Raw genomic sequence first — 26,906 nt, forward strand, 5'->3', positions numbered from 1 at the left:
AGTGGTAGAGCTGGTTCCTGCTCGCCGCGGTGCGGCGCGCGCCGGCCGGCCGCTGGGCGCTCAGCGCTCCCAGCCTCGAGTTGTGCAATCCTTTGTAGCACGCCAGAGTCCTCCTTCGCTGTTGCCTCTCGCCCTCTCTCTCTCTCTTTTTTTCAAGCTGTGAGCTCAACCGATGAGTCAGAGCCGTGCAATCCTGACACTGCATCGCAGGACTGGGGGTGACACAGAGGGAGGGAAGAGCGCTCGCGAGGTGGACAGTACCGGCGCGGGGCGCGCCGAGGTTCCTGCGCCGCAAGCGGGGGGTGACAGCCCACGCGTCCCGCCCGGGCCCTGCCAGCAAACTTCCCAGCTTTGGGAGGCGCTGGCTGGTGGAAGACCTGCGAATACCGCGGGGAGGCGACGGCGCCTGTTTGTTTTTAAAATCGGAGAGTGCGTGCAAGCAGCCGGAGTCCAGGAGGCGACCGAAGGCTGCGGCCCGCGGCGGAAGGGGGACAGCAGAGGCCCGAGCTCAGGCAGGAGCGGGGTAAGTGGGCTACACAGCAGGCGGCCGAGGCCTGCACGCGGCTGGGGCAGCGAGGAGACCCTGGTGGCGCGCAAACGGTGGCTACTCGCTCCACGGGCTGCAGCTCTGCAGGCGCGGCCCGGAGCCCTGGTGAGGGGACACCGGGGCCGCCACGCGCCAACTTCTAAGGCCTGGGCGGCGGTGGGAGCTGGTGCGTGTGAACGCGCGTGGGCTGCCCGCAGTCCACTCCCGCGCGGCCCGCACCCTGCGCCCGCAGCTGCGTGTGCAGCGCAACCCCACGGTGTTTGTGCAGCTACGCAGCTCGCGCGCGGCCCCCGCCCACCCGGGCGCGGCCCCGGCAGGAAAACCCTCCAAGCCTCCCAGCCCGCGGCGGCGGCGGCGGCGGCGGCGGCTCAGGAACACGACTGCTCCTCCTCTGCCCGAGCGAAACGTGGTGTCCTTAGGGACTGGCTGGCGTGACGGAGCTCAGGCCCGGGAGGCGCGGCGAGGGGCTGGCGAGCTGCGGAAACTTGGCGCTGAAGCCCTTTTCCTTTCCAGCATGCTCGGGAAAGTGGGCTGGGGCACTGTGTCGGCGCCGGGACTCTGGGGGACAGAGGTGCTCGGGAGGAAGGGAACTGGAGCAAGTGTACTAGAGGCCTAGACTGGAGCGTTGAGCGCGGGCGGGCAGGCGGGCGAGCGCAGAGCCGCCTCACCCCGCGTACCCTGGCGCTGCTGGCGCACCTCAGACCTGTCATCTGCCTTGCCCGCCCCCGCACGCCCGCGCCGCAGCGGCCCTCGGAGCCCGCGCGGCGCCTGCCCGGGTGCTGTGGTCCGTGGTGCTTGTCGGGAACGCCGGAGCCCAGGTTCCTTTGGGCCCTGCATATGGCTGGCTCCGTGGAGTTAATCACCTCACCACCACCAGAGAGAGAGAGAGAGAGAGAGAAAACATTCACACAGGAGCGTGAGCACCAGGTTGCCCCTCCTGGGCCCCCACCCACTCTGGGTAAAGGCTGACTGGAGGCTGAGGAGCCTGGTGCGCCCTAGAGCTTTCAAGCCTCAGCCCCAAGGCAGACCTGAAGGAGGTGCTTGCCACCCAAAGGGGAGGCCACTGAGCGTACCAGCTCATCCTCTAGCTGCTGGAAGGATGAAAGGGGAAGTTACTTGCCCCATTTAAAACTCTGTTGGCCACAACTTCGGTGGCTACTTCCTGCCTCTACCATCCTGTGTTGGACGCCAGCATGTGGAGCTCACTTGGGAGTGGGGGAGTGCTGGCTGGTCCTGGCTGGCCATGGAGGCTGCTGTGGCACGTGTGTGCCCCATCCCTGTTGGCAGCTGTGGCTGGGGAGGGGAGAGGGTGTCTGGCTTCCTCCAGCAGAGGGAGCCTACCTAGCCTGGAGGTATTATCTACCTTCAGAACTGAGGTAGGTCTTGGTGAAGGTGGAAGAATTTGCAGCTCTAAGAAGCCACTTGTACTTTGGGAGCCTGGATTGAGGGGAGAGACCACTGATCTTCCTCCAGAGGCTGCCCGGGAAGGTGTGCTGCTAGCCCCTTTAGAATCAGAGAAATGCACCCTTCCCCCAGGTGTTAGATGGCTTCAGAACCAAAGGGAAGGGACGAACTTTCCCAGGTTGAGAATATATGGGTCCTCTTTTTCTCCTGTTCTGTACAGTGAATAATACGGGTATAAACATTCAATTACTGTGATAAACCTCTCATTGCATGGCTCTAGTCCAGTCTCCACTCTAATTGGATTGGCCTCTGGCTGTTTCTCTGGTCTATGTAGTGCCCAGGGGACAAGGAGGTGAAGAACCTGGAGGATGACCCCCCAGTTTATACAGTTTGCTCTGGGGCAGCCCTGTCTACTTCCAGGGTGGCCTCTCCACGCATCAGGCAGAACCCCGACTCTCCCTGGCTCTGTCAGCCTACTCCTAGAGTGCCTTTGGAGTGGCCACAGGGATGAGAGCTTAACTTTAAACATGGATTTAAAAATAGCCCCATGTTTGACCCCTTGGCCTCCTGCTTTTAATAAATGGAAAAAAAGACAACATGCAGTATAGCTGCAATTGAGGGCCTCCTGTGGTTTTAAGACCCAGGAAAGGGGCTGGGGATGTGGCTCAAGCAGTAGCGCGCTCGCCTGGCATGCTTGCGGCCCGGGTTCGATCCTCAGCACCACATACAAACAAAGATGTTGTGTCTGCCGAAAACTAAAAAAAAAAATAAATATTAAAAATTCTCTCTCTCTTAAAAAAAAAAAAAAAAGACCCAGGAAAGGTTGCTCAGTGGAGCCAAGACTTCTGGAGCAAGAGGGGAGTGGGAGGGTGATTGGGTGTGTGTGCATGGTGTGTGTCTTGGAAGGTGAATGGGCCTGGGTCAGGAATTTTTAGCCTTGATAGCCCCTCTCCTGTAGTTGGGTCTCCAAGAAGAAAACCTCGCTCATGGTGAAGAGGGAGTGGCCACAAGTGGCTGGGATACTCTTGCTTTTCCTTCTAGTTTGGTTTCAAATGCCACTTCTTAGGTCTTATGACAATGAGTGTTCAGAAGAAGGTCTTACCTTTGTCATCTTACGTAGTTATTTGTGCATGCACTGCAGTGTGGTAGTCAAAATTATAGACTTAGGCTAGTTTTCATATCTCCTTTTGCAGAGTTGCTGTGAGGGCTCTGAGTGGAAACTGTAGTCTCTGTTCCAGTGTAAGTTCTTTGTTGTTCCCCAGTGCCTGGCATCCAGTAGGTGTGTAGAACCTTACTTGTTGAAGTAGGTTGAATGAGTGAACAGTGGTGGACACGTGTAATCTCAGCTACTCGAGAAGCTGAGGCTGGAGGATCAAAGTTTGATACAAGCCTCAGCAATTTAGCAAGACTGTGTCTCAAAGTAAAATAAAAAGGGCTGAGGATGTAGCTCAGTGGTAGAGTGCTTGCACGAGGCCCTGAATGGGGTTTAATTCCCAATACTACAAAATAAATAAATAAAGAAAAATAAAGAAAAAAATGTGGACTTGGCATGTGGAAGGCACAATGAGTCTCTGCTGCTGGGACCTCTTTATACTGTGTCATTAGTTTCAAAAGGATCAGTCTCCTATGAATGATTGTGATGTTGATGAACCGTTTCCTGGCAGTGCCCTGAAGCTGGCCTTCTAGAACCTCTCGTCATCCTTACTGAAAGGAAAAGAGCGAAAGAGTTGTGGAGCCTCCTGCCCTGATATCTGCTAACCTGCATATTTCCTTCTGCCAGGCTAGGTTGGCACCCTCCTGTGTGCACATGCCCTGGTGCAGGAACAGCTGCAGCAGCTCCTTCCCTGATTCACTACAGGCTGCAGGAAATGCAGCCAGTGGTTGTATTTGGTCGAAGATATTGCTTTTGCTATTAGTACTCTGAATGTGTGGGGCTGAAGGAAATTGTTCGCTGGGCTGGGGCTAGGTGGAGCCTACTGAAATCCCAACTCTTACTAAGGGATCCGCATTTGCATTCAAAGCAACATTCAGGGTACTATGAGACTGTGAGCTCATTTTATGAATCAGAAGCATTACAGCATAACTTTAGTGCTGGAAACTGCTCTTTGGAATCCAGATCACCCTCCCTCCACCCCAGCACACGCACATATACTCTCACAGTCACACACTTGGAAGCAATAGTAGTTAGTGGGGGCATCAGTTCAGATTCCAGAGCCATCAAGCAAAACTTGTCAACACCCACTTCCACCCCTACACTTAGAACACCGTTCTTGATGGTGTGTGGCCAGTTACCCTGGCAAGGACACTGAAGGAAGTCTGGTAGGTGCAGGGGAATGAGACCTGCCTCAGGCTCAGGTTCATACTGCACCTTTTTTATTTGCAGTGTGCTTTGGGTATTGCTTAACTTCCTGAGCCTCAGTTTCCTTCCGCGTAAAATGGGAAGGATGTAGTATTTCACAGGATTTCCGTGAAAACTAAACAAGATCATGTGTATAAAGCGACTGGCACATAGTAGGAACTCAGCCAATGATGGCTATCATTTCACTAGCTCCTGGTCCAGCTGCTGTTGCTTTTTGCTCCTACCAGGGAACAGGAAAAGAAGGATGTCCTGCTTATGGTAAGAAAGCAGTGTCCTGTGCTTATGCAAATGAAGCTTGTTTTCTAACTTCCACGGCCCTGGGCACAAGTTTGTGATCCACTACCCGCTAGATGAGCCTAGTCACTGGCCCATTTGTGCCTTAGCAAGGGACTCTGTCCCTGCAGACAAGGGTTAAGGGCTCAGCTTCCCAGAGATCAGTTTGTGCTCTGGGGAACCTACCCACCCAGGCCCCAGGCTGAACTGGTCACGTGGGCGTGGGCAGGAGGAAGGTTGCTTTCTCAGTCAAGGAAAAAGTCCCCTTGTCTTTGCTTCACCTGGGCCTCTCAGTGTGACCAGGATGGAGATTTGGAGTCATCCTTCCAAGGATCACCTTGGCCCTTTCACTGTTGAAATAGAGCACCGGTCGGGGCAGCATCCAGGCATTATATAAGAAAGTTGCCACATGTCAGGGAAGAGCTGAGGTTTTGCTGGGTGGAGGTGGGGGGTCTCCCTGCGGGAAGCGTGTGCTGCTGTGGTTTGTGGGGCTGGTGGGGAGGAGTGGACCCAGCCTGAGACTTCCCTGGCAGCCTTGCTTTCGCTCTTCCTGGAACGCAGCCTCTGCTGAGGCCAGCTAGGAAGGTGCTCCTTTTTCCCTCTGTCTTTCTCTCCAGCCACAAGGAGCTCCCTCGTGGTGAGAACGTTTTTTCCAGGCACTGCTTTTTCCTGCAGGAGTCTCGAGGTGGGGGAGGGTAGCAGCCAGGGCGAGGCAGGCAAGCCTGGAGAAAGGGAAGCACCCTGGGCTTGCTGCCAGAAGGGGGTTCCCTCAGGTCATGCGGTTTCTCTGGGGAACTGGGGTCCAGAGAGGAAAGAATGTTTTGAGGGATTTTGCTCCCCAGCTTTTCCCAATAGTCTGGGCAGACAGAGGCCCCAGTCCAGTCTGCTGGGGCTCAAATTCGTCAGTTTTCTGCAAGGGAAGGGTAACTTTAGTGGTAACTAGAGTACAGGACGGTTGGCCCTTCAGCCTCCTCCTCCCTGCCTGTTGGCAGAGCCTGGGACAAGCACCTGGCTCCTCACCTGACCTTGTTCCATCTGAGGCCCCAGCTGGCCATAGGTCATCGTTCTGAACTACCCAGCTCCTGGGAGTCACTGCAGGGCTGGAAAATCCTCTGGGACATCTAGTCCCACTCCACTTTCAAATGAGGAAGCCAAGAGGCTGTGAATTGCTGTAGGTTGCCATAGAAGCTCCACTTTCACCCCAGGGAGCTGGGGAAGAGTGGCTGTGCCTGTGTCCTGTCCGGGGTCACTGCCCCTCCCAGTTTGGAAGTTGGGAGGGTTCCTTCAGTGCAGAAGAGCCCAGAGGGATACTGTCTGGGCTCTTGGGTGTGGCCCAGCCCTCAGCTGGCTCCATAGTTATTTATTTGTGTGTGTGTGTGTGTGTGTGTGTGTGTGTGAGCTCTGTGGTTGGAAGGCCAGATCTGAGTGAAAGCAGAAGTACCCACACTACGTCAGCTATACCACGCACAGATTGGGCCTTGCGGGAACAGTCAGGAGAGGAAGAAAGTGGGCAGAGGTGCGTCGGCATGGTAGCTGCTAGTGCTCATTCTGTCCTTGCTGCCAGCTTGCACACTTGAGCATAAACAGCATTTTCACATTGTTGGCAGCTGCCTTTCTTTGCTGGCTCTGGGCAGAAGAGGTGCCAAAAATAATCAGGCGGGCACTTCCACTTGTGGAGTATTCACTGGTGGCCTTTGGCAGGCTTGCTTGCCTTCTGCAGGCCCAATGTCTCTAGTGTCCCTGCTCCTATTTCCTGTGGCCACCCTTCCTCAGACTCCCTCAGGCAAAATGGCACCTTCCCTTTTATTACTTTTCTTAGACTGAGCCCAAGAGGGTGGTGGCTCCTCCTTGTGGGCCTGGGAGCTCCGCCAGGTATCATGTGAGAAATACCCTTACCCCACTGTGTCCCTGCAGGCCCTGCTGGCACAGCTGAGCCCAGAGGAGGCCTGTGCTGTGTGTGCGTGCTCTCTGGACTGCCATCTCTGTCTCCTGGGTCTGTAGGCCAGATGCCTTGTGTGCCTGCCTGCACAGCCCTGGAAGAAACAGGCCCTTCATTCCCCCCAAGGTTTTATAGACTGATACTAACACCTGAGCTATCCCTACTCAGCAAAGGGGGAAGGAAATCACATTATTGAGTGCTCAGTTTGTGCCAGGCACTTCATCTATGAATTATCTCATCTAATCTCACAATACTTATAAGACAAAGCTATTATGCTCACTTACTAACAAGGAACCTGAGGCTTACAGGGGCTGCTGATGGGAAAAGCCATCAGGCATTCTGTCTGACCCTCTTACCACACAGCTCCATACTTCTCCTGACTTTTTTAATGTGCACAGGGAACAATACCTTACCTTTGGAATGCATTGCTGGCGGTGGGAATTTGGGTCAGTCATTCCTGCATGGGAGGAGGGAAAAGGCTTTGTTTAGGCCTTCCAGGGACCTTCCATGTATCTGCTCCTCCCTAAACACATCCCAGCCTCTGTAGTTCTGAGATTATCTCTGGGGACCCTGGGCTGGGGGCAAGTGGAATCTTGGGTCTTCTTTTCTGGCTGCTGAGTTTGACCCCAGGCCTGTCATTCCTGCTGGTTTGGCCCAGGTCCCAGAGAGCCTGGTTGGTGTGTACTTGGTGCTTAGGCTGAATGCTGTGCCGGTGCCTGGTGTGCTGTGCCAAAGGCCTCTGGGTGTATTTCAGGAACAATAAAGAATAAATCAACATAGGAGAAAAGGCCCTACAGCAGCTGCTCAGAGATTGGAGAAATGCAAGGAATGTGCAAGCGTTTGGCAGAGGGCCTGCATCTTGACCAGGGCCTGAGAAAGGGCGGATGCTGACTTGATGGTTGGCTGGGTAAGACAGGCAGCTGTCTGTGCCCACTCCACAGCCCTTCTAGGAGATTCCGTCAGCCATGCTGGGAGCCCTTCACTGCTGGCAGCAGCTGTTTGTGCTTGCTCATTAGCACTATTACCTCCATTCTTCACTGTCACCCCAAACCAGCAGACACCCACCCCAGCGTGTCCCCCATCCCCACTGCTAGGTGGGCCTTTTCTAGAGCTGGACTGCAGGAGAACCTAGACTGATGGAGGCTCCTCAGGCTTGACCCCAGACACAGACCCGCTGCTGCACCTCCCTGCTGGGGAAGGAGATGAGCCAAACAAATGTCAAGGCCCCAGCAATGCCAGGTCTGGGGAGACAGTGCCAAATGTGAGGACATACACCTGGGAGCCCTGACCACAGCTCTCCCCAAGAAGTCATCCACATATCCTGAGCAGATGGCCATGGGTCCATGGTCACCTTACCTCTCAGGGTTTCATCAGCCATGAAATAAGGATTTCTACCATGGCATGCACGGGCACTAGTTGTCTCCTCCACTCAGGACATTTGCCAGGAACAGCTTTTTATTTAGGAACTTATGTTCTTGGCAGAAAAAGTCCCCCCAGAGGTGTGAGTGGTTATGGCTACAGCTCAGTGTGCTGGGGAGTGGGGCACATTGTCATGGAGCTGATTGGATTCAGACTTCAGGGGGCCAGAGGAAGGAACTAGAGCCTGGGCCCCATGGGAATTTGGGACATCTGACAAGCAAGGGAGAGTCGAGACTTTATTTTTAAAGAGCTGTTGGCCAACTGTGGGTACAGGATTTGAGGGTGTGGGAGGGGTGTGACTTCCTCCTGGGGGAGATGGTGTTGGGTCTTCTTCAGGTTGGCCAAGGGGTGGGAGTCACCTGTAGCTGGGCCTCTTGCAGCCACCTCTGCTGACCAGCCACACTCACAGGACACCCAGTAGATTTCAGGCCAGCTGAAGCCACTCTTCAGGAGGAAGGCACAAGCAGCCCAGAGGCTTCTGCAGTCTACCTGGTGCTGCTGTCGCATCTCCCAGATGGCCTGTGGCACCCAGGCCGGAGGCAAAGCCTGAAACTTGGGGAGGGAGTTTGCAGAAAGAGCTCTGGAGACAAGTAGGCCTGGACTCCAGTTCTGCCCTTGCCTCTGTACTACTGTGGCCTAAGGCAAGTGATTTGACCCTTGGGATCTTTCCAGGTTTCTTGTGGAGAAAGGAGGAGAGCAATATATTTACCTTGTGCACAGGTATAGTGTGTGTAATGCCTAGCACCCTCAAGAAATGTTAAGAGGTGTTGATGAGGGGCTGGGGTTGTGGCTCAGTGGTAGGGCACTTGCCTAGCGTGTGTGAGGCACTGAGTTTGATTCTCAGCACAGCCTACAAATAAATAAAATAAAGGTCCATAGACAACTAAAAAATATTAGGAAAAAAAAAGGTATTGGGATTAACCTTGGCATGAAGCATTATATTGGAGTCCTTGATTCTGGGGACCTCCTAGTCTCCTGGCTGGGTGTCCTAAGGCAAATTTCTTTCCTTCTCTGGACTACTGTGTGGAATGAGAAATTGGACTGGGCGAACTCCAGTATCCCTTGATATTTGGAATCTGTTCAGCCTTTCCCAGCTAGACCTCGCTTTGCCAGCTGGCTCCGGAGAGAGGCCCAAGCCACCTTCTCCACGTGGTAGGAGGCCTTTATTCCAGAGTGAGGTTCTGCTGACCCTGCAGCTTCCAACCCATCTCTGCCACCCTGCTCCCCCCTGTCTACACTCTTCCAGTCCAGGGGCTCTTACCAGTACCCCTAGTCTGGAAGGGAACCTGGCAGACTGAGGCTGGTATCATTTCCTGAGAAGAACATTATATACTGTGGGCCAGGAAAAGCAGCCGCCCTGGGAGGGAACAAAAGGGCAGAGTCCGTGCTGGCGTGGTGGGTTCTCAAGTGTAGCATTCCTTCTGGGCCCACAAGTATAGGGTGCTGAAAAGAGCGGGGACTTGGAAGGATCTTGCTTCTGACTTTTAACAGCAGCACCTCAGTTTCTGTGTGTAGAAAGGGGACAGTAAGACCCTCTGTGGGAGGTTTGTAAGGTTTATACATTAGGATATGTAAAGCGTCCAGCTCAGGGAAGTGCTCTGTGAATGTTCCTTTCTTTGGGGAAGAATCTGTCTTTTTTATATTCTGTAGACTGGCCACAAATATTTGCCCGAGGCCATTTTCCCAAGGAAAGGCAGAGCGGCAGGACAAGCTGCTGCAACTCCAAAGCCCTCATCACTGCACAGCTGTTTTGATTCGGAGATCAATCTTGGGGTCAGGATCAGTGTGAGTGGTGTGAGGGATGGGCAAGGGGCTACCCAGACATTTGTAAATGTCTGAGATCTGCTGCACAAAAGGTGTGTGGAACATGGGCTCAGGAAGGAGTGGCTTTTTTTTTTCTTTTTTGGGGGGGGTACCAGGGATTGAACCCAGGGGTGCATAACCACCAAGCCACATCCACAGCCCTTTTTTATATTTCATTAGAGATAGGGTCTCACTAAGTTGCTTAGGGCCTTGCTAAGTTGCTGAGGCTAAGTTTGAACTCACGGTCCTCCTGCCTCAGTCTCCTGAGTTGCTGGGATTACAGGCATGCGCCACCATGCCCTGAGTTGGTTGGAGTGGCCTTCAGTCTTTTAAAATTTATTAAAACCGGGCTGGGGTTGTAGCTTCGTGGTAGAGCACTTGCCTAGCTTGTGTGAGGCACTGGGTCTGATTCTCATCACCGCATATAAATAAATAAAGGAAAACAACTAAAAAAAGTATTTAAAAATTTTATTAAAACCTGTTTTATGGATTGATTTGTAACTTTATGTGCCATGTGCTCTTGAGAAGAATGTATTCTGCTATTGGGTAAAATGTTCTGTAGATGTCTTTTCAATATAATTTGTTAATAAATTATTAAAGTGTTCTTTTTCCTTGTTGATCTTTTGCTTAGTTGTACTGTCCATTATTGAAAGAGGAGTTTTGAAGTCTCTGGTGATTATTGTTGAATTGTCTTGTTTCTCCCTGCAATTCTGATAGTTTTTGGTTCATGTGTTTTGGAGCTCCAGTTTTTAGGTGCTTACATGTTTATAACTGTGATTGCCTCTTTTTTTCTTTAAAGATCATTTTCTAACTTTTTTTTAAGAGAGAGAGAGAGAGAGAGAATTTTTAATATTTACTTTTTAGTTTTTGGCAGACACAACATCTTTGTTTGTATGTGGTGCTGAGGATCGAACCCGGGCCGCACGCATGCCAGGCCAGCGCGCTACCGCTTGAGCCACATCCCCAGCCCTGTGATTGCCTCTTGATGGATAGATAAATTTTATCATTACAGAATGTTCTTTTTTGTATCCAGTAATACTTTTTGTCTTACGGTCTAATTTGTCTGATATTGGTATATCTGATATGGTTACTGTTTGTATGTTTATCTCTTTTTTTCTCTACTTTCAACCTGTTTATGTCTTTGAATATAAAAAGTGTCTCTTGTAAACTATATGTAATTGGATCATCTTTTTAAAAATTGTGCCAACCACTGCCTTTTAATTGGAGTATTTAATACATTTACATTTAAAGAAGCTATTGATAAGATAGGATATTAGTCTGCCATTTTGCTTAGGGCCTTGCTTGCTAAGTTGCTGAGGCTAAGTTTAAACTCCCCCATTTTGCTACTTGATTTTCATATCATGTATTTTTATCCACTGTTCCTCAGTACTATCTTCTTTGTGTTAAGTAGATATTTTTGAATATACCATTCTAGTTGTAAAATAAGTCAAAATTAAGCTTGAATGAGATTTTTAAATTGTCATGCAATACACTTAGCACAGTGCCTGGCACTTAGTAGGTGTTCAGTAAACATGAGCACTTGGCTGGGCCCCAAGTGCTATAAGAACCCAGGCATCCCTAGGACTAGCTGGCAGAGTCCACCCAGGACTCTGTGGGACCCCTCATATCTTCTGGGCAGGGCACAGCAATTCTGGCAGTAGTTCCTTTTGGGGACTGGTGAGTAGTGGGTCCTGGGAAACTTCACCATACTAGCTCCTGGTCCTCGATCCCTTCCCCTGTTTTGGGGGGCTGTTCTGTGGGATGTTCGGTGCCGGGGCCCCACCTGAGCTGCCTATGAAGTAGTGCAGATTTCCCCTCCTGCTCCTCATTCTCCTGCCACCAGACCCATGAAAAACCCTGTCAGGGTGGGTCTTCCTGCCTACACTGAAGTTTGAGAACCACTGCTCAACACAGACATGGGTGAGCAGCAGAGTGTGATAGAGAGACCTGATTTGGAGTCAGCGGGTTTGGATTCAAATCCTGGCTCCTCATTGTGAGCTCTGTGAGCTGGGGTGACTTACTGCTCAGAGCCAGCCTTTCCTCATTTCTCAGTTGGGAATAAGTGGTTATATAAGGCAGCAATGCTCAAAACCTTGGGCATGCAGGTAGTGCTGGTGGCTACTGTTTCGTGTGGCAGTTCCTTGTTACAAGGTATTTCTGTGGTTCCTTCATCTCCCCTGCCCCATTCCTGGCTATGAAGTTCCTCCTGGACCCAGACACCTGGTTCTCTAACAAGCGGTCCACTGCCCTCTCCATTGGCCCACTCTACCTCCAGGCCCTGCTGCTTCTGCCTCGGGGTAGAAACAGAAGGAAATTGAAGAAGCATTATGGGATAGCGGTGGAACATCATGAAGATTCAGAGTGTCAACAGTATGTGCTAGAGGGCTGCCTGGAGGAGGCAGGCCTTGAAAGAAGGCTGATTGTTAGAATAGATTTGGGGGTTTCCAGGTAGAGAGAACAGCTTTGTAGAGGCTCAAAGTGTTTCTCTCCGCCCACTAGATTGTGAGCTTAGCATGGGCAGAAACTGTGCCTTGTCTCCTGTGTCCCTAGAATGTGGCCTGCAGCCAGCACCCAGCAAATGCTTACTGAATGGATGAAGGGCCCTCAGCAGGGCAGGGTGTGTGATGGGAGAAGGGACAGGGTGGGGCCATGTCAAGGGAGGCCCCTGTGACTGGCCTCCTATTGGCCCAGGGCCAAGGCTGGCACTAGGGCACTCAGGCATGGGCTCCAGAGAGCCGTGCTCTGGACCATCAAGGAAGCCGGTCCTTTCCAAAAGGGGAGGGGAGGGGAACTGGAGCAGCCTCTGGTGGCATAAACCCCCTAGGGAACAGAGGGCGTGGGCACAGACCTGTGATCCTTGGTGGCCCTTGCCTCGGAGGGAGGTAGCCAGTCGTCTCTCCAGTGTAGGTAAAAGCCTAATCTGGAGGCTTGATCTCTGCAAGCTTTGCCCACGACTGCGTTGCTTTCTGCTTCACCTTCCCCTTGGAAAAGGGACCTAGTTATCCAGGCCTCCCCTGGATACCCTGTGGGTGTTTGTGGGGCAGTGGGGGATGGAGATAGTAAAGGTGGGTGCCTGGATGGAGCCCTGAGTGTTTCATGAGGCAAAAGATTCCCCTCTCGCACGTATTTCTTTTAAAAGTATCTCAGGGTTGGCATTTTTACTGTCAAAGCTCGGACTACAGCCAGCTTGAACCCTGGCCAAACTTCTGAGCCTGACTAGTTTGATGGCTGAGGCCCCGGGGAGTCTTGCTTCCCCTGTTGGCCTGTACCCTGCATCTCTGAGCATAAGTTCAGTACAGGGATGGGGTGATCCAGAGACTGTGTGGATCACTATTGGGAATAGGCAGGTCACTGGCCTCCTGTATGTTCTCTCCTGCTGCTAGGGACAGTGACACTTGTGGCAGGCAGGTCCCTGCCCTTTGCCTTTGAGCTTCCTTCCTTATTGGAAGTCCCTTGAGAACAGGGCTTATATGTCCAGTGGTTTGGAGAAATGGGACCTTCTGGACTGTGAGTAAATTCCCAGTTGTGGTGGGGTAGAGGGCAAATGGCCCTCAGACAGCTACTGTGTCTAGAGGGAAAGTTTATTTAGGACCTGGGCAATTCTAGCTGGCCCAAGACCACTTACCCAGTCTGGCTGTAGCCATGGACCCCAGATAGCTGGGAGAGAGCCTTTTAGAACACGAGCCTGGACTAGGGGGCCAGCGGGGCCATCCTGGGTCCCTTGTCATAACCCTGTCAGGTTGTCCTAGCTGGACCTTGGTGTTTTGAGGCCCAGGTCAGTCATGTCAGGGCACCAGGTAAACTGACCCACAGACTCTTGCTCCTGGCCATGGTTTAGGTAGGGGTGGGAAGTTTTGTGGCCTTTTTCCAAGTGGCCTACATGTAGTGTGGGACCAAAAGTTACAGTCCGGGAGCAGGTAGATCCTGGGCCAGACATTGGAAAAGGATTTGGGTTCACTTTACTGAGAGGGCCTGGGCTGCGAGGTTGGGGTAGGGTCTTGGGGCTGCACCTTTTCACATCATTCAGCCTTGTGGGGAGTGTGCATCATGGAGCGAGACTGGCCTTGGGAGCAGACAGGGGTCCGAGCCAGACACCTGGCTGTGAGTAGTGCCTCTGCCCAGGTATGCTCTGACTCACTTGGGTGCAGTCTTGAATGAGCATCCCATGAGGCAGTTATAAACAGTGTCAAGGCACAAGGTTCTGCAGACTGTGCCACGGAGTCCACTGTCTGCTGGGGACGAGGAAACAGGAATCTAGGATTAATGTGCTGAGGATGTGGGGGTGGGGTTAGGTGGTGTGATGAGCTCACATGCAGCTCCTGTCTCAGCCTTGGGGTCAGGAAGCTTCGCAGAGGAAGCAGTGTCTGAGCCCTGAAGGATGAGCAGGACTTGGCTAGATGAGAAAGGAGGGAAGGTCTTGTAGGCAGAGTTCAGCCTGGCCAGAGACCTGGAAGCAAAGCGGGAATAGCACATTGGAGGTCCTGACCGTATGACCGTATGACTCAAATGTGCCATGTCTGGAGAGGTGGCAGGAGCCAAAGTCTGTAGGGACTTGTGGGCAGGGTAGGCAGTTTAGACTTTGTCCCAAGACAGCGTCTTTGATGCTTAGAAAAGTGACTCACCTGGAGTTCAGGGCCTTGTTGGATGCCTTGTTTGGGTCTCTCTTGCTCTTAGGTGGGAGATGGATGAGCCCTGACTCCCCTGCTTCCTAGTGCTGAGCTTGCAGGACTGGGGGTGGCCCAGATTTAAGAGCAGGATCTTGGAGCATTAGCTTCCAAGGTCCTGGGGGTGGAGGGGTTGGGTGGGGAGTATCCATTTGGCTCCAGCCCAGGTCAGAGCTGAGCCCCTGTGGCCACTAGGCACCTCCTCTCTGCCTGTGTGTCCTTGACTCATAGCAGTCTTGTTTCTTTTTCTTTTCTTTTAAATAAATTTTAGTTGTTGATGGACCTTCATTTTATTTATTCATATGCGGTGTTGAGAATCAAACCCAGTGCCTCATGGATGCCAGGCAAGTGTGCTACCACTGAGCCACAACCCCAGCCCCGAGCAGTCTTATTTCTTAGATGAAACACTGATTGCTCCAGGTGGCTGGTGAGGGCCTGGTCCCCTCAGTGGCTACGGCCTGGTCCTCTGCCCTGTGGCAAGGGCTCACCAGACTCTCTTGGGGGGGCCAGCCAATGCTGGACATGAGCTGCTGCTGATGACACTTGAGAAAGCTTTGTGTTAGGGCTGTCATCCCTGCAGAGCATGGTGACCATGAACACAGAACATCCACAAGCCCTTATAGCACCTTCCCCTCAAATGTCTGCAACACCCACAGGTGGGTTCAGGGCAGCTTTTATTTCGTGACACACACTGCTTGCTTCTTGCTATAGATATTCCTGAAAGCATCACAGGTTCTGGGCCGCTGGTGCTGCCTCTTGCCTTGCCTTCAGCCCAGGGGGAACTGTGGGTCTGGTCAAGGACTGCTTGCAGTAGGAAGGGACGCGGGAAGAGAGCGTGACAGTCTGACAGATTGATAGAGTGGGATGCAGAGTCTGGGGCCCCATGGTGGCTGTGGGTTTCCTTTTACAGTGTTCCTGCATCCGTTGTCAGAGGCCCTGCATCTGGTCCCAGGGGTGAGCTGCCTACTGGGGTTCCTTCTTACACCCTCTTCCCTGTACCTCTGGGACTTGGCTCATAGGTCGGCAGCTTTTGCAGAGGGTGGTTTCCTTCCTCTTCCTCCCTGCAAGGAAGGCCAGGCTGACTACCATCTGAGGGACTGAGGAGTAGGAATGGAGCAGAAGAAATGGGAAGAGGTGGTTTAGTTCCGTCCCAAGTAGGCAGGGAGGTGCTAATGGGCTCACAGCTGGGAACCACCCCCATGGCAGCCAGAACTGAGCCAGCTGGGAGACTGCAGGAGCTAGAGAGCCCAGCCTGGTGGTCAGTGCTGCCAGAGGAAGCATCAGTGTCAGGCCTCGCTGCCGCTGGATCTCCTGTGCCTGCAGTCCCCTTTGTGGTGAGGTCCCTTCCCTGCCTTCCGCAAGATTGAGGGTCTCAGCTGTCTTGGGTAGAATGGGAGAGGGTTACCTGCCAAGGGATCAGGCAAGAGGAGACTTCCCACTGCCAAAGAGGAGTATCTGTGTTAGCAGATCCTCACTCTGAAGGTGGTGGGGTGCTGGGAAATGAACCCGGAGCTTCCTGGAGGAGTAAGAGCTTGATCTTGGAGTCTGGCAGATCTGGCTTTAAGTCCTGGTTCTGAGACATAATTATGGGTGAACACAGGCAAGTTACTTAGCTTCTAGGAGCCTCATCTTCCTCACCTGCAGAAATGGAAGTTAAAATAGCAACACCAGCCTTATAAGGCAGTTGTGGGAATTAAAAGAATGCAAAGTACTGAGGACCTTAGTGGCATAAGCCCAGCATTGCTTTGTTGTTATTGCTGCTGCTCCTCAGTGCTCTGCCTCTTGGGTGGTCCCCTCCCCTCTTCCTCCCAGGTTCCCAGGCATTTTTTACTCCTCTTCCCATCCCCCCAGAGGCTGGCCTTTCTTCTTTGGGGGCCCCAGATCTGTGAGTCTGTGCCCCTGGCACTGTGCTCTCTAGTGGGGGTGACAGGGAAGCCTTTGCAGCAGGAAGCTTTTGGGGATAATTCAACTTCCCCCAAACCAGGCTCCTTGATTTGTTCTAAGGCAGTGTCTGTCTCAGTATCCCCAACCATGGCCCCCTCCATGAGCAGAATTAACGAGTAGGGTCCTAGCAACTGAGCGCAGCCCCTCTGGGCTGAGTTCTGGAGCTCCCTGCACAGGTTCCACCCTGTTCCCCCATATCTGCCCCTGCCTGGGCCCCTCTATCAGGCACACACTGGCACGCGCACCCAGGCCTGCCTGCCACGTGGGCCTTCCCTTGCTCCAGGTCCCAACCCCCAAGCCTGTGCTGTGGCTCGCTGGGCGACAGAGCTGTGAAGGGGGGAGGCAAGAGTGCATGTGAACGCTTCCCCCCTCCTCCCACCAAGGCACCAGGGCACATGGGCCTGCTGGGTGCCCCTGGGCCTGCTGGGTACCCCTCTGCCCCTCCCCTCTCAAACGTTCTTCCTTCCTCTGTCTCACTTCTGCACACACGTACTTCTAGTTCACTGGGCCTGAGGCTCCCTGGGAGAGGCACAGCCCCACAGTCCCACCCTGTAGCTTCACAAGCGCGCCAGGGTGACTTTCAGTCTGGGGACTGGCTTTTGGATCTCTGCGCTAAATTGGGCTGGCTGTCCGGGAAAGAGGGTTTAAAAGCAAGAGAAGGGTTTGTTTAAAAGCTTTCCATTCTTATCCAAATCCTCCCCCTCCTGCTGGGGGCTAGGGTGACTTGGATGCCCCCAGTCCCAGTCTTAATCCTCTCTGCAACTACCCTAAATGAAGACAAAGGAGATGCACCCTGAGAGGGTCTCTTACTGCCTTCAGGGCTCAGGAGCCCACGGAGGACTTCGAGAGGGAAGTTACTCCTCTTCTGGATGCTGGGCGAAAGTGAAAGACAGGGAGTGGGCCTCCAGTGAGTCATGCCAGGCAGGCAGGCAGGCAGGCCCTGGGAGCCAGGGCCGGAGCTGCGGAAACGTGCAGAGGAGCGATAGCACCGAGACTCGCCTCAGAGAGGGGGCAGCACTGGGTGTAGGCAGGGCTTTGGATCCGCCCAGCCCCTGCTCTCTGCTGGTTTCCTGGGAATTGCCTGGGCTGCTACCGATGACCTGGAGCATACAGGGGCTGAGGTCACCTGGACCTGCAGATTTATTCTCCAGAGCGATCTAAGCTTTCTGCCTCTCCTTTCCCCGCCCAGCCTGAGTGACCCAGCATCAGAATATCCTTGGGGAAGAGGTGAGCATGTAGCTCCTACCCTCACCAAGTTGCCCAGGGAGAAAAAAAAAATCTCACTGAGAGAGTTTTTAAAAATACATGCAGGCAGTTATGTAAATTGTAAAATGCAGGTCTGGATTCTGTTCTGTAGCAGCAGGATTAATAGAGAAGCCCTTTTTAAAAAATCAGGTTAGAGAGGGCTGAGGCATGTAACCCAATGCTACGCAGATGCGTTGAGTCCTGGGTTTGATCCCCAACACCAAAAAAGAAAAAGGAAAAGAAAGATAGAAAGATAGATGAAAGAAAGAAAGAAAGGAAGAAAGGAAGAAAGAAAGAAAGATGTTAGCAAACAAAAAGAGAAAAACTAAGCACTTTAGTTATGACATCATGGAGAAACCTTATGCATCGAAGTTCTAGCAATCTGAACCTCACATATATGAGACTATTCTTTGCTCAGAGTGCTAGGGGCTCTTCAGCAATAGAGGGATAGGGTGGGGAGCAGCCCCAACCATGTTGACCAGCTTCTGGACTGGATTGGGCGTCCAGCCAGCCAGGGCTGCAAAACAGGTTTTGTGCTAATTGAGAAAGACTCCTGCAGCCAGAGCCCCACCCAGCAGCTCTTGTAGGTGGGGCCTCACCTACAAGCCTCTTACTTTGAAGGATTGTGAGCCTGGCCTGGGTGCTGGATTCTGAAGGCATGGTGGGGATGCATAGGAGGTGTGGCTGTGCTGGAAATGACCCCAACACACGCACTTCCTGTGTCTGGTATGTGCTTGGAGTGTCGTGGAGGAGGTATTGGCTGGATAAAGATCCTCTTGGATCTGGAAGGAGGCTTTTGTATAGACAGATGAGCAGTGAGGACTGGTGCCCCTGCCCAGTGGGCTGAGGCCTGGGTTAAGAGGGCAAAGGAGCCCTGTTTGGCCTCTGTTGCCCTTTTTCCCAGCATGCCCCAGGGGATCACAGGATGGATCCCAGCCTCTCTGTTCCTTCAACATTTGCCTTTGTAAAATGCATATGTTATACAATCAAATGCAGCAGCCCTGGAGCTTAACCAGGAGGTGGTGAGACAAGAGTACCTCGGAGAGGCTGTGATCCTGCAGCCTTACCTGTGCTGCTCTGTGACACAAGGACTAGAAGGCCTTCGGGGCCTCTTTCTCATACTTGTGCTGATGTTCAGGGATCCTGTGACTGACGCTGTCACTCTCTTTTTGCAGGCTCCAGGACCCTGTGGAGCATCATGATTTGGGAAGAATAGATGAGCCCAAGAGACTTTCTGGAAGAGAAAGGAGATGCCAGCTGTTCCCTCTCCCCGTGCCTGACCACATCATCCAGTATCATCAAACCCCTGCTCTGCCCTCACTGGCTTCTGGACTAGGGCCAGCCTTCTAGCAGGACCTTTCCCCAGGGAATGGGCAACTGGTGAAGGAGGTCTCATTGCTGGGCTCCGTTGGCCACACCATGAACCTCCAGGCCCAGCCTAAGGCTCAGAACAAGCGGAAGCGTTGTCTCTTTGGGGACCAGGAGGCAGCTGCCAAGGAGCAGCCACCACCCCTGCAGGCTCCTCAACAGTCCATCAGAGTGAAGGAGGAGCAGTACGGTGAGCACGAGAGTCCAGCAGGTGCTGCCTCCACTTCCCAGCCCGTGGAGCTGCCCGCTCCTAACAGCCTGGCCCTGCTGAACTCTGTGGTATATGGGCCTGATCGGAACCCAACAGCCATGTTGTCCCAGCAGGTGGGCTCAGTCAAGTGGCCCAACTCTGTGATGGCCCCAGGGCGTGGCCCAGAGCATGGAGGGGGTGGGGGTGTTAGTGACAGTGGCTGGCAGCAGCAGCCAGGCCAGCCTCCGCCTCATTCATGGAACCGCCTGTCCCTCTACAGTGGACACAAAGGGAGCCCTCATCCCAGCGTGGGGGTCTCCACCTACTATAACCACCCCGAGGCACTGAAGCGGGAGAAAGTGGGGGGGCCACAGGTGGACCGCTATGGAAACACAGTGCGTCCCATGATGCCCCAGAAGGTGCAGTTGGAAGTGGGGCGGCCCCAGGCACCCCTGAACTCTTTCCATGCCAAGAAACCCCCAAACCAGACGCTGCCCCTGCAACCCTTCCAGTTGGCATTTGGACACCAGGTGAACCGGCAGGTCTTCCGGCAGGGCCCGCCACCCCCCAACCCTGCTGCTGCCTTCCCCCCACAGAAGCAGCAGCAGCAGCAGCAGCAGCAGCAGCAGCAACAGCAGCAGCAGCAGCAGCAGCAGGCCGCCCTGCCGCAGATGCAGCTCTTCGAGAACTTCTACTCCATGCAGCAGCCACCCTCGCAGCAGCCCCAGGACTTTGGCCTGCCACCGGCTGGGCCACTGGGACAGTCCCACCTGGCTCACCACAGCATGGCTCCCTACCCCTTTCCCCACAACCCAGATATGAACCCAGAACTGCGCAAGGCCCTCCTGCAGGAGGCAGCCCCGCAGCCCATGCTACCTCAGCCCCAGATCGCCTTCCCCCGCCGATCCCGCCGCCTCTCCAAGGAGGGGATTCTGCCTCCCACCTCCCTGGATGGAGCTGGCACCCAACCCGGGCAGGAGCCCACTGGCAATCTGTTCCTACATCAGTGGCCCCTGCAGCAGCAGCCACCCAGCTCCCTGGGGCAGTCCCATCCCGAAGCTCTGGGATTCCCACTGGAACTGAGGGAGTCACAGCTGCTGGCTGATGGGGAAAGACTGGCACCCAATGGTCGGGAGCGTGAGGTTCCCGTCATGGGCAACGAGGAGGGCCTGAGGGCAGGAGGCACAGGGGACTGTGGACAGGTGCTACGGGGTGGGGTGATCCAGAGCACAAGACGGAGGCGACGGGCATCCCAGGAGGCCAATTTGCTCACCCTGGCCCAGAAGGCGGTGGAGCTGGCCTCACTGCAGAACTCAAAGGTGAGATGGGCATTGGGTGACAGACCTGGCAGGGGGCAGGGGATAGCAAGTGACACTAGGCCCACAAGGGCAGCCTTTTCAGTTCATTAAGGCAAGCAGTGACAGCTGGTCCTGCCTTTTCCTCTCTGTCCCTTATTGAACTTGAGTTGGAAGAGGCGAGTCTGTTCTCTGGAGGTAAATCCGCAGCCTAGTCACCTCCAGCTGCTGCTGCAGCCACACCCCTCGGGGAGGAGAGCGACAATCCAAAGGAACCAGGGGGTATGGGGGTGGCAGAGATGGTGGAATGAGACCGACATCCTTACCCTAGGTACATGTAGGATTGCACGAATGGTGTGACTCTACTTCGTGTACAACCAGAGAAGTGAAAAATTGTGTTCTATTTGTGAACTATGAACCGAAGTGCATTCTGCTATCAAAGTAATTAGAACAAATAAATAAATTAATTTTTAAAAAAGGAACCAGAGTAATTGAGGAAGCTATTTATTGGTGATCTGAGCTTTGATGGTAGTTCAAGAGAACATTTTGAGAAATGGGGCACACTCACAGATTGTGTGGTAATGAGAGACCCCCAAACGAAACATTCCAGGGGCTGTGGTTTTGTGTCTTTTGTGTTGAAGATGTGGATGTAGCCACGTGTGCTAGGCCACAAAAGGTCAACGGGCAGGTAGTGGAACCAGAGAGCACTGTATCTAGAGAGGATTCTATAAAGCCTGGTGCCCATCTAACAGTGAAGATTTTTTGTTGATATTAAAGAAGATACAGAAGAATATAATTTGAGAGATTACTTTGAAAAGTACGGCAAGATTGAAACCATAGAAGTTATGGAAGATAGGCAGAGTGGGAAAAAGAGAGGATTTGCTTTGGGAACTTTTTTGTATGTGGTGCTGGGGATTGAACCCAGGGCCTTGTGCATGCAAGGGAAGCACTCTATCAACTGAGCTAAATCCCCAGCCCAACTTTTGTAACTTTTGATGAGCATGATACAGATGACAAAATTATTGTTTGGAAATAGCACAGTATTAATGGGCATAATTGTGAAGTAAGAAAGGCCCTTCCTAAACAAGAGATGCAGACTGCTGGATCACAAAGAGGTCGTGGAGGTGGATCTGGCAACTTTATGGGTTGTGGAGGAAGCTTTGGAGGTGGTGGAGGTAACTTTGGTGGTGGAAACTTTGGTGGAAGAGGAGGCTGTGGTGGTGGAGGTGGTGGCAGCAGAGGTAGTTATGGAGGAGTTGATGGTGGATATAATGAATTTGGAGGTGATGGTGGCAACTAGGGCAGTGGTCCTGGTTATTGTAGTAGAGGAGGCTATGGTGGTGGTGGACCAGAATATGGAAACCAAGGTGGTGGATGTGGTGGTAGATATGATGTTTACAATGAAGGAGGAAATTTTGGTGGTGGTAACTATGGTGGTGGTGGGAACTATAATGATTTTGGAAATTACAGTGGACAAAAGAAATCAAATTATGGTCCCATGAAGGGGAGAAGTTTTGGTGGAAGAAGTTCTGGCAGTTCCTGTGGTGGTGGTTATGGAGCTAGTGGTGGAAGTGGTGGATATAGTAGCAGAAGGTTTTAAAAACAGGAGAAGAGGGCTACAGTTCTTAGCAGGAGAGAGAGTGAGGAGTTGTCAGGAAAGTTCCAGGTTACTTTGAGACAGTCGTCCCAAATGCATTAAAAGAATTGTAAAGATCTGCCACAGAAGGAATGATAATCCATAGTCAGAAAAGTTACTGTAGCTTAGACAGGAAACCCTTCTTGTTCAGGACTGTCATAGCCACAGTTTGCAAAAAGTGCAGCTATTGATTAATGCAATGCAGTGTTAATTAGATGTACATTCCTGAGGTCTTTTAATCGATTGTAACTTTGCCCTTTTTCATATCAGGTATATTTCCCTATAAACTGTAGTAGTGGTACCAGGAATAAAAAATTCAGGAATTTTTAACTTAAAAAAAAAAAAAAGACATGCAAACGACCCCTACATAAGAATTCATACCTGAAGGGAAGCAGAGGTTTATATACATGGGGGATTGGGGAAGGAGGTAAGACCATTTCCAGGTCCAGTGTGCTAAAAGACAAGAATGTGATGGTGCTTACATGCTGATTGTAACTGTCAAATTTCATTTAAAATAGGTTCATTTGCTTTATATAAACTATACTACAATAAAGTCGATTTTTTTTAAAAAAAACAAAAGACAATAGAGACGAAGAGTGAATAGAATTTGAGCACACACACATGTTATGCTTGGAGTTTTTCTTTCTCTCTCTCTTTTTTTTTTAACCTGATCACACATAATTTATCATCAAATCCAATGAGAAGGGTGTTGTCATCTTTCCCTGTTTCTTACCTTGAAATGCTGAGCCCAAAGTGGGATTTCCCAAGGTCATGTAGCTGGAATAGAGGTCTAGTATCTGACCCCAAAGCCAGTGTTGGCTCCTTCTTTCACTAGAGGCCTCAACCACCAAATGCCTCAAGGCCTGAGAAGTAGAAGGCTGCAGAATTTGCCCTGTGTTTAGGGACAGCCAAACTTCACTCCTGCCAGCTACCTGTGGAAAAGTAGATGCAAAGACCACCCCTTGTGCATGCCTATAATCTCAGCTGTTTGAAAGGCTGACACAGGAGGATGGCAAGTTCAAAGCCAGCCTAGCCAATTTAGTGAGAACCTGCCTCAAAAAAAAAAAAAAAAAAAAAGAAAAGAAAAGAAAAAGAAAGAAAGAAAGAAAGAAAAGAAAAAACAAAAAATATAGTGGGGAGGTGCAGGAGGCACTGGAGAGGTAGCTCAGTGGTAGAAAGTCCCTGGCTTCAATTCCCAGTACAGAAACAAAACAAAACAAAACCATCCCTAACGTTGGGCACAGTGGCAGACTCCTGTAATCCTTTAGGCTTGGAAGGCTGAGGCAGGAGGATCACAAGTTCAAAGCCAGCTTCAGCAAAAGTGAGACACTAAGCGACTCAGTAAGAGAAAATAGGGTTGGGGATGTGGCTCAGTGATCAAGTGCCCTGAGTTCAGTCCCTGGTACAAAAAAAAAAAGAAAAGAAAAATCATCCCTTACTTGGGTTCCTTACTTTGTTTTGCAGAGATGTGTTTTTAATAGTTAGATGCTAAGGGGCTGAGGCTGTAGCTCATGGTAGAGCGCTTGCTTAGCATGTGTGAGGCACTGGGTTCAAGTCTCAGCACCACATATAAATAAACGAATGAAATAAAGGTCCATACATCTAAAAAAATTTTTTAAAAATATTTAGATGCTAAGTTGGGTGCCATACTCTGCTGGTCAGGGAAACACATCTGTAAGCCTGAGACGGCTGTCTGAGGCCCCCTGCTGCAGGCCAGGACAATAGGACCTATCTGACAGCGAGGTTATGCAGAATATTTAAATGTAGTGAGAGAGAAGAGATTATCATGAAAAAGCCAGGTTGTCATAGACCAGTGAGAGTCATTGTGAGTGTAAATCAGGACTGATCTTCTGAACCTCACTTCTATTCCTGTCCCCTCTTCTTCAGGATGCCAACGGCTCAGAGGAAAAGCGGAAAAGCGTACTGACCTCAACTACCAAGTGTGGGGTCGAGTTTTCCGAGGCTTCCTTAGCTGCCAAACGATTGCGAGAAGACAGCGGGATGGTACCCCTCATCATTCCAGTATCTGTGCCTGTGCGAGCTGTGGACCCAACTGAGGTAGCCCAGGCTGGAGGTGTAGCCGAGGATGGCAAGGGTTCTGAACAGAACCCCACTGAGCACAAGCCATCAGTCATTGTCACCCGCAGGCGGTCCACCCGCAACCCTGGGATGGATGCTCCAGCTCAGGTATGAGGCTTCTGGATACCCGTCTATTGCTTGAATGCTCCTGGGGGTACAGGACCCTACTGGAAGCAGAGAACATGGCGGTATTGGAGGGCTTCAAGGGACCTGTGGAGATACTGTTTTTGTTTTCTAAGTCAAACTTCTGGACGGTGTACATACAGGGATTGAGATAGCTTCATACTTGAAATTGAAATTGTCTGGGAAAATCTAGGATGTGTGAGTTTTTTTTTTTTGCTTCAGATCAGCAAATTTTGACTGGCCCCTACTGTGGGTCAAGGCCCATGCCAAGTTTTGGGATAGAGAGATGTTTGCTTGGGGCTGGGGATGTGGCTCAAGTGGTAGCGCGCTCGCCTGGCATGTGTGCGGCCCGGGTTCAATCCTCAGCACCACATACAAACAAAGATGTTGTGTCCACCGAGAACTAAAAAATAAATATTAAAAAAAAAAAAAGAGAGATGTTTGCTTATTCTAAGTATTTTGAAATCTATTAAAATTGAGGTTTTGTTTCTTCTTTTACTTCTGTTATTATTTGTATTATGATGTATTTTGATGCAGTATTATTAGGTGCATTCTCATCTAGACATTCTCAGCTAGACATTGTTATTATCATGAAAGTTTTATTTTTATCCTTAGTAATATTTTGCCTTTAAAATCTATGTGGACAGCTAGTTTTCTTTTGGTTAGTGTCTACAGGGTGTATCTTTACCTTAATCTCTAATTATTATTATTATTATTATTATTATTATTATAGTTGTAGATGCATACCTTTATTTTATTTATTTATCTTTATGTGGTGCTGAGGATTGAACTCAGGGCCTCACACATGCTAGGCAAGCACTCTACCACTGTGCTACAACCCCAGCCCCTACCTTAGTCTTTTCTTTATCCTTGACTTAAGGATAAATTTAGATCTCTTTCTTCATTCAGTATGTTTATTTACTGTCTCCCCACCTTGTATAGTATAGTATAGTTCCTATTTATTTATTTACCAATAAAGTTGGAAATATATTGTACAACATGATGTTTTGATGTAGGTATATATCAAATGGCTAATCAGGCTAATTATCATATTCATTAGCTCACATACTTATTGTATTTTTTTTTATGCTGAGAACATTTAAAATCTACTCTCGTAGCAATTTCCAAGTACATGATGCAGTATTATTAGTGACAGTCACCATGTCGTACAGTAGATCTACTGAATTTACTCCTGCTGTCTGAAGAACTCCTGAAGTTGTTTCCTTTGATCAACATCTCCCCTAAGCCTCAGCCCTTGGTAACCACCATTCTACTGTCTGACACTTTTTTAGCTTCCACCGATAGCTTGCACTTCCTGTATGTACTGATATATGCGGTTTGTCATCTGCTGTCTACTGTTAGCTTTCTGTTTATCCCTGCCTTTCCTATACTGTGTTCCTCCCCCAACCTCCCTTGGATTGATCAGGGTTGTTATTCTATTTCTCGGCTTTGTTAATTTGGTATATGTGTAATTATTTCTCTTTTAGTGAAATAATTAGCAGATTTCTTCCCTGAATTTCTACTGTAGAACTAAGTCCTACAGAAAGTGATTTGATTTTCTCAACTCTGAAGAACAATACATGATGAGTACCATCCTAGATGCATAGGAGAGATGTTCACTTACTATCTATAGTGAATGCCTTATGACACTGAGGCTTAATTCCCTGATTGAGAACAATGCTTGAGATTAAAACCTGTCTGCCACTTTTTTGGTGGATTTCAATAAGTTAAGGATACTTTTTTTTTTTGGGGGGGGGTACCTGAGATTGAACTTGGGGCCACTCAACTACTGAGCCACATCCCTAGCCCTATTTTGTATTTTATTAGAGACAGGGTCTCACCGATTTGCTTAGCATCTCGCTACATTGCTGAGGCTGGCTTTGAACTTGCAACAAGGATGCTTTTTTAATTTCTAAATTTCCATTTGGTTCATTTTTACAGTTTCTAGTTCTTGAGCTTACCTTTTATTTTGTTGCAGAAATTTAGTCTAGTCTCCTTTAATTTTATGTCTGATAACTCCATTAATGTTGTTCTGTTTCTATTACCTTTTATTTCTTCTTTTTACATTCCATCTTGCTTTCTTGTGTATCAGGTTATTTTTTATTGAATGTCAAGTATATTAGTCCATTTTCTGTTGGTGTAACAAAATACTTGAAACTGGGCACTTATAAAGAAAAAATAAAAGGTTTATTTAGCTCACAGTTTTAGAGGCTTAAAGCCCAAGGTTGGGCAGCCCCATCTTTTCAGCCTCTGGTGAGGGGCTTGACTGCATCACAGCATGATAGATGGCATCATGGTGGAGGCATGTGCAAGAGGAAGAGAGCAGTCCCATAGTGAGATGGGAAGCAAGAGCAATTCAGGGAAAGGCCTGCTCTTTTAGAACAACTTGCACTTAAAAGAACTAACTCATTCTGCAAGACCAAGACATAACATAAGAATATGTTAACAGAGACTGCATGTGGCCCACAAAGCCTAATATCTTTTCCAATAGTAATGCTCCTATGGCACAGTTACCTTGCATTAGGCCCTATCTCTTAAAGCTTGCACCTCTTCAACGCTGCCACACTGGAGACCAAGCCTCTAGCATATGAACCCTTGAGAGACAAACTATATCCAAA

The 26,906-nt window shown here is 50.7% G+C and overlaps 1 protein-coding gene and 1 pseudogene across 3 annotated transcripts in view; both read left to right on the forward strand.

The window, feature by feature from the left end:
• The window catches only part of Mideas (mitotic deacetylase associated SANT domain protein), a 66,188-nt gene that overhangs the window by 23,496 nt on the left and 15,786 nt on the right, over nucleotides 1-26,906 (forward strand). For 2 of the 3 annotated variants that reach the window (XM_046440919.2, XM_046440922.2), the window contains exons 2-3: nucleotides 18,773-20,474; nucleotides 23,974-24,273. In XM_046440919.2, coding sequence (XP_046296875.1) covers nucleotides 19,017-20,474; nucleotides 23,974-24,273 — 1,758 coding nt within the window. In that variant the 5' untranslated portion in view covers nucleotides 18,773-19,016. Of the gene's footprint in view, nucleotides 1-17; nucleotides 524-18,772; nucleotides 20,475-23,973; nucleotides 24,274-26,906 lie in introns of those variants that run through there. The other variant, XM_046440921.2, reaches the window with a different exon arrangement.
• On the forward strand, nucleotides 20,735-23,960 carry LOC124090414 (heterogeneous nuclear ribonucleoprotein A3-like; annotated as a pseudogene).

Source organism: Marmota monax, unplaced genomic scaffold (genome assembly GCF_021218885.2).
Source record: "Marmota monax isolate L192 unplaced genomic scaffold, Marmota_monax_Labrador192_F-V1.1 WCK01_AAM20220418_F8-fsc00017, whole genome shotgun sequence".
Classification (NCBI taxonomy): domain Eukaryota; kingdom Metazoa; phylum Chordata; class Mammalia; order Rodentia; family Sciuridae; genus Marmota; species Marmota monax.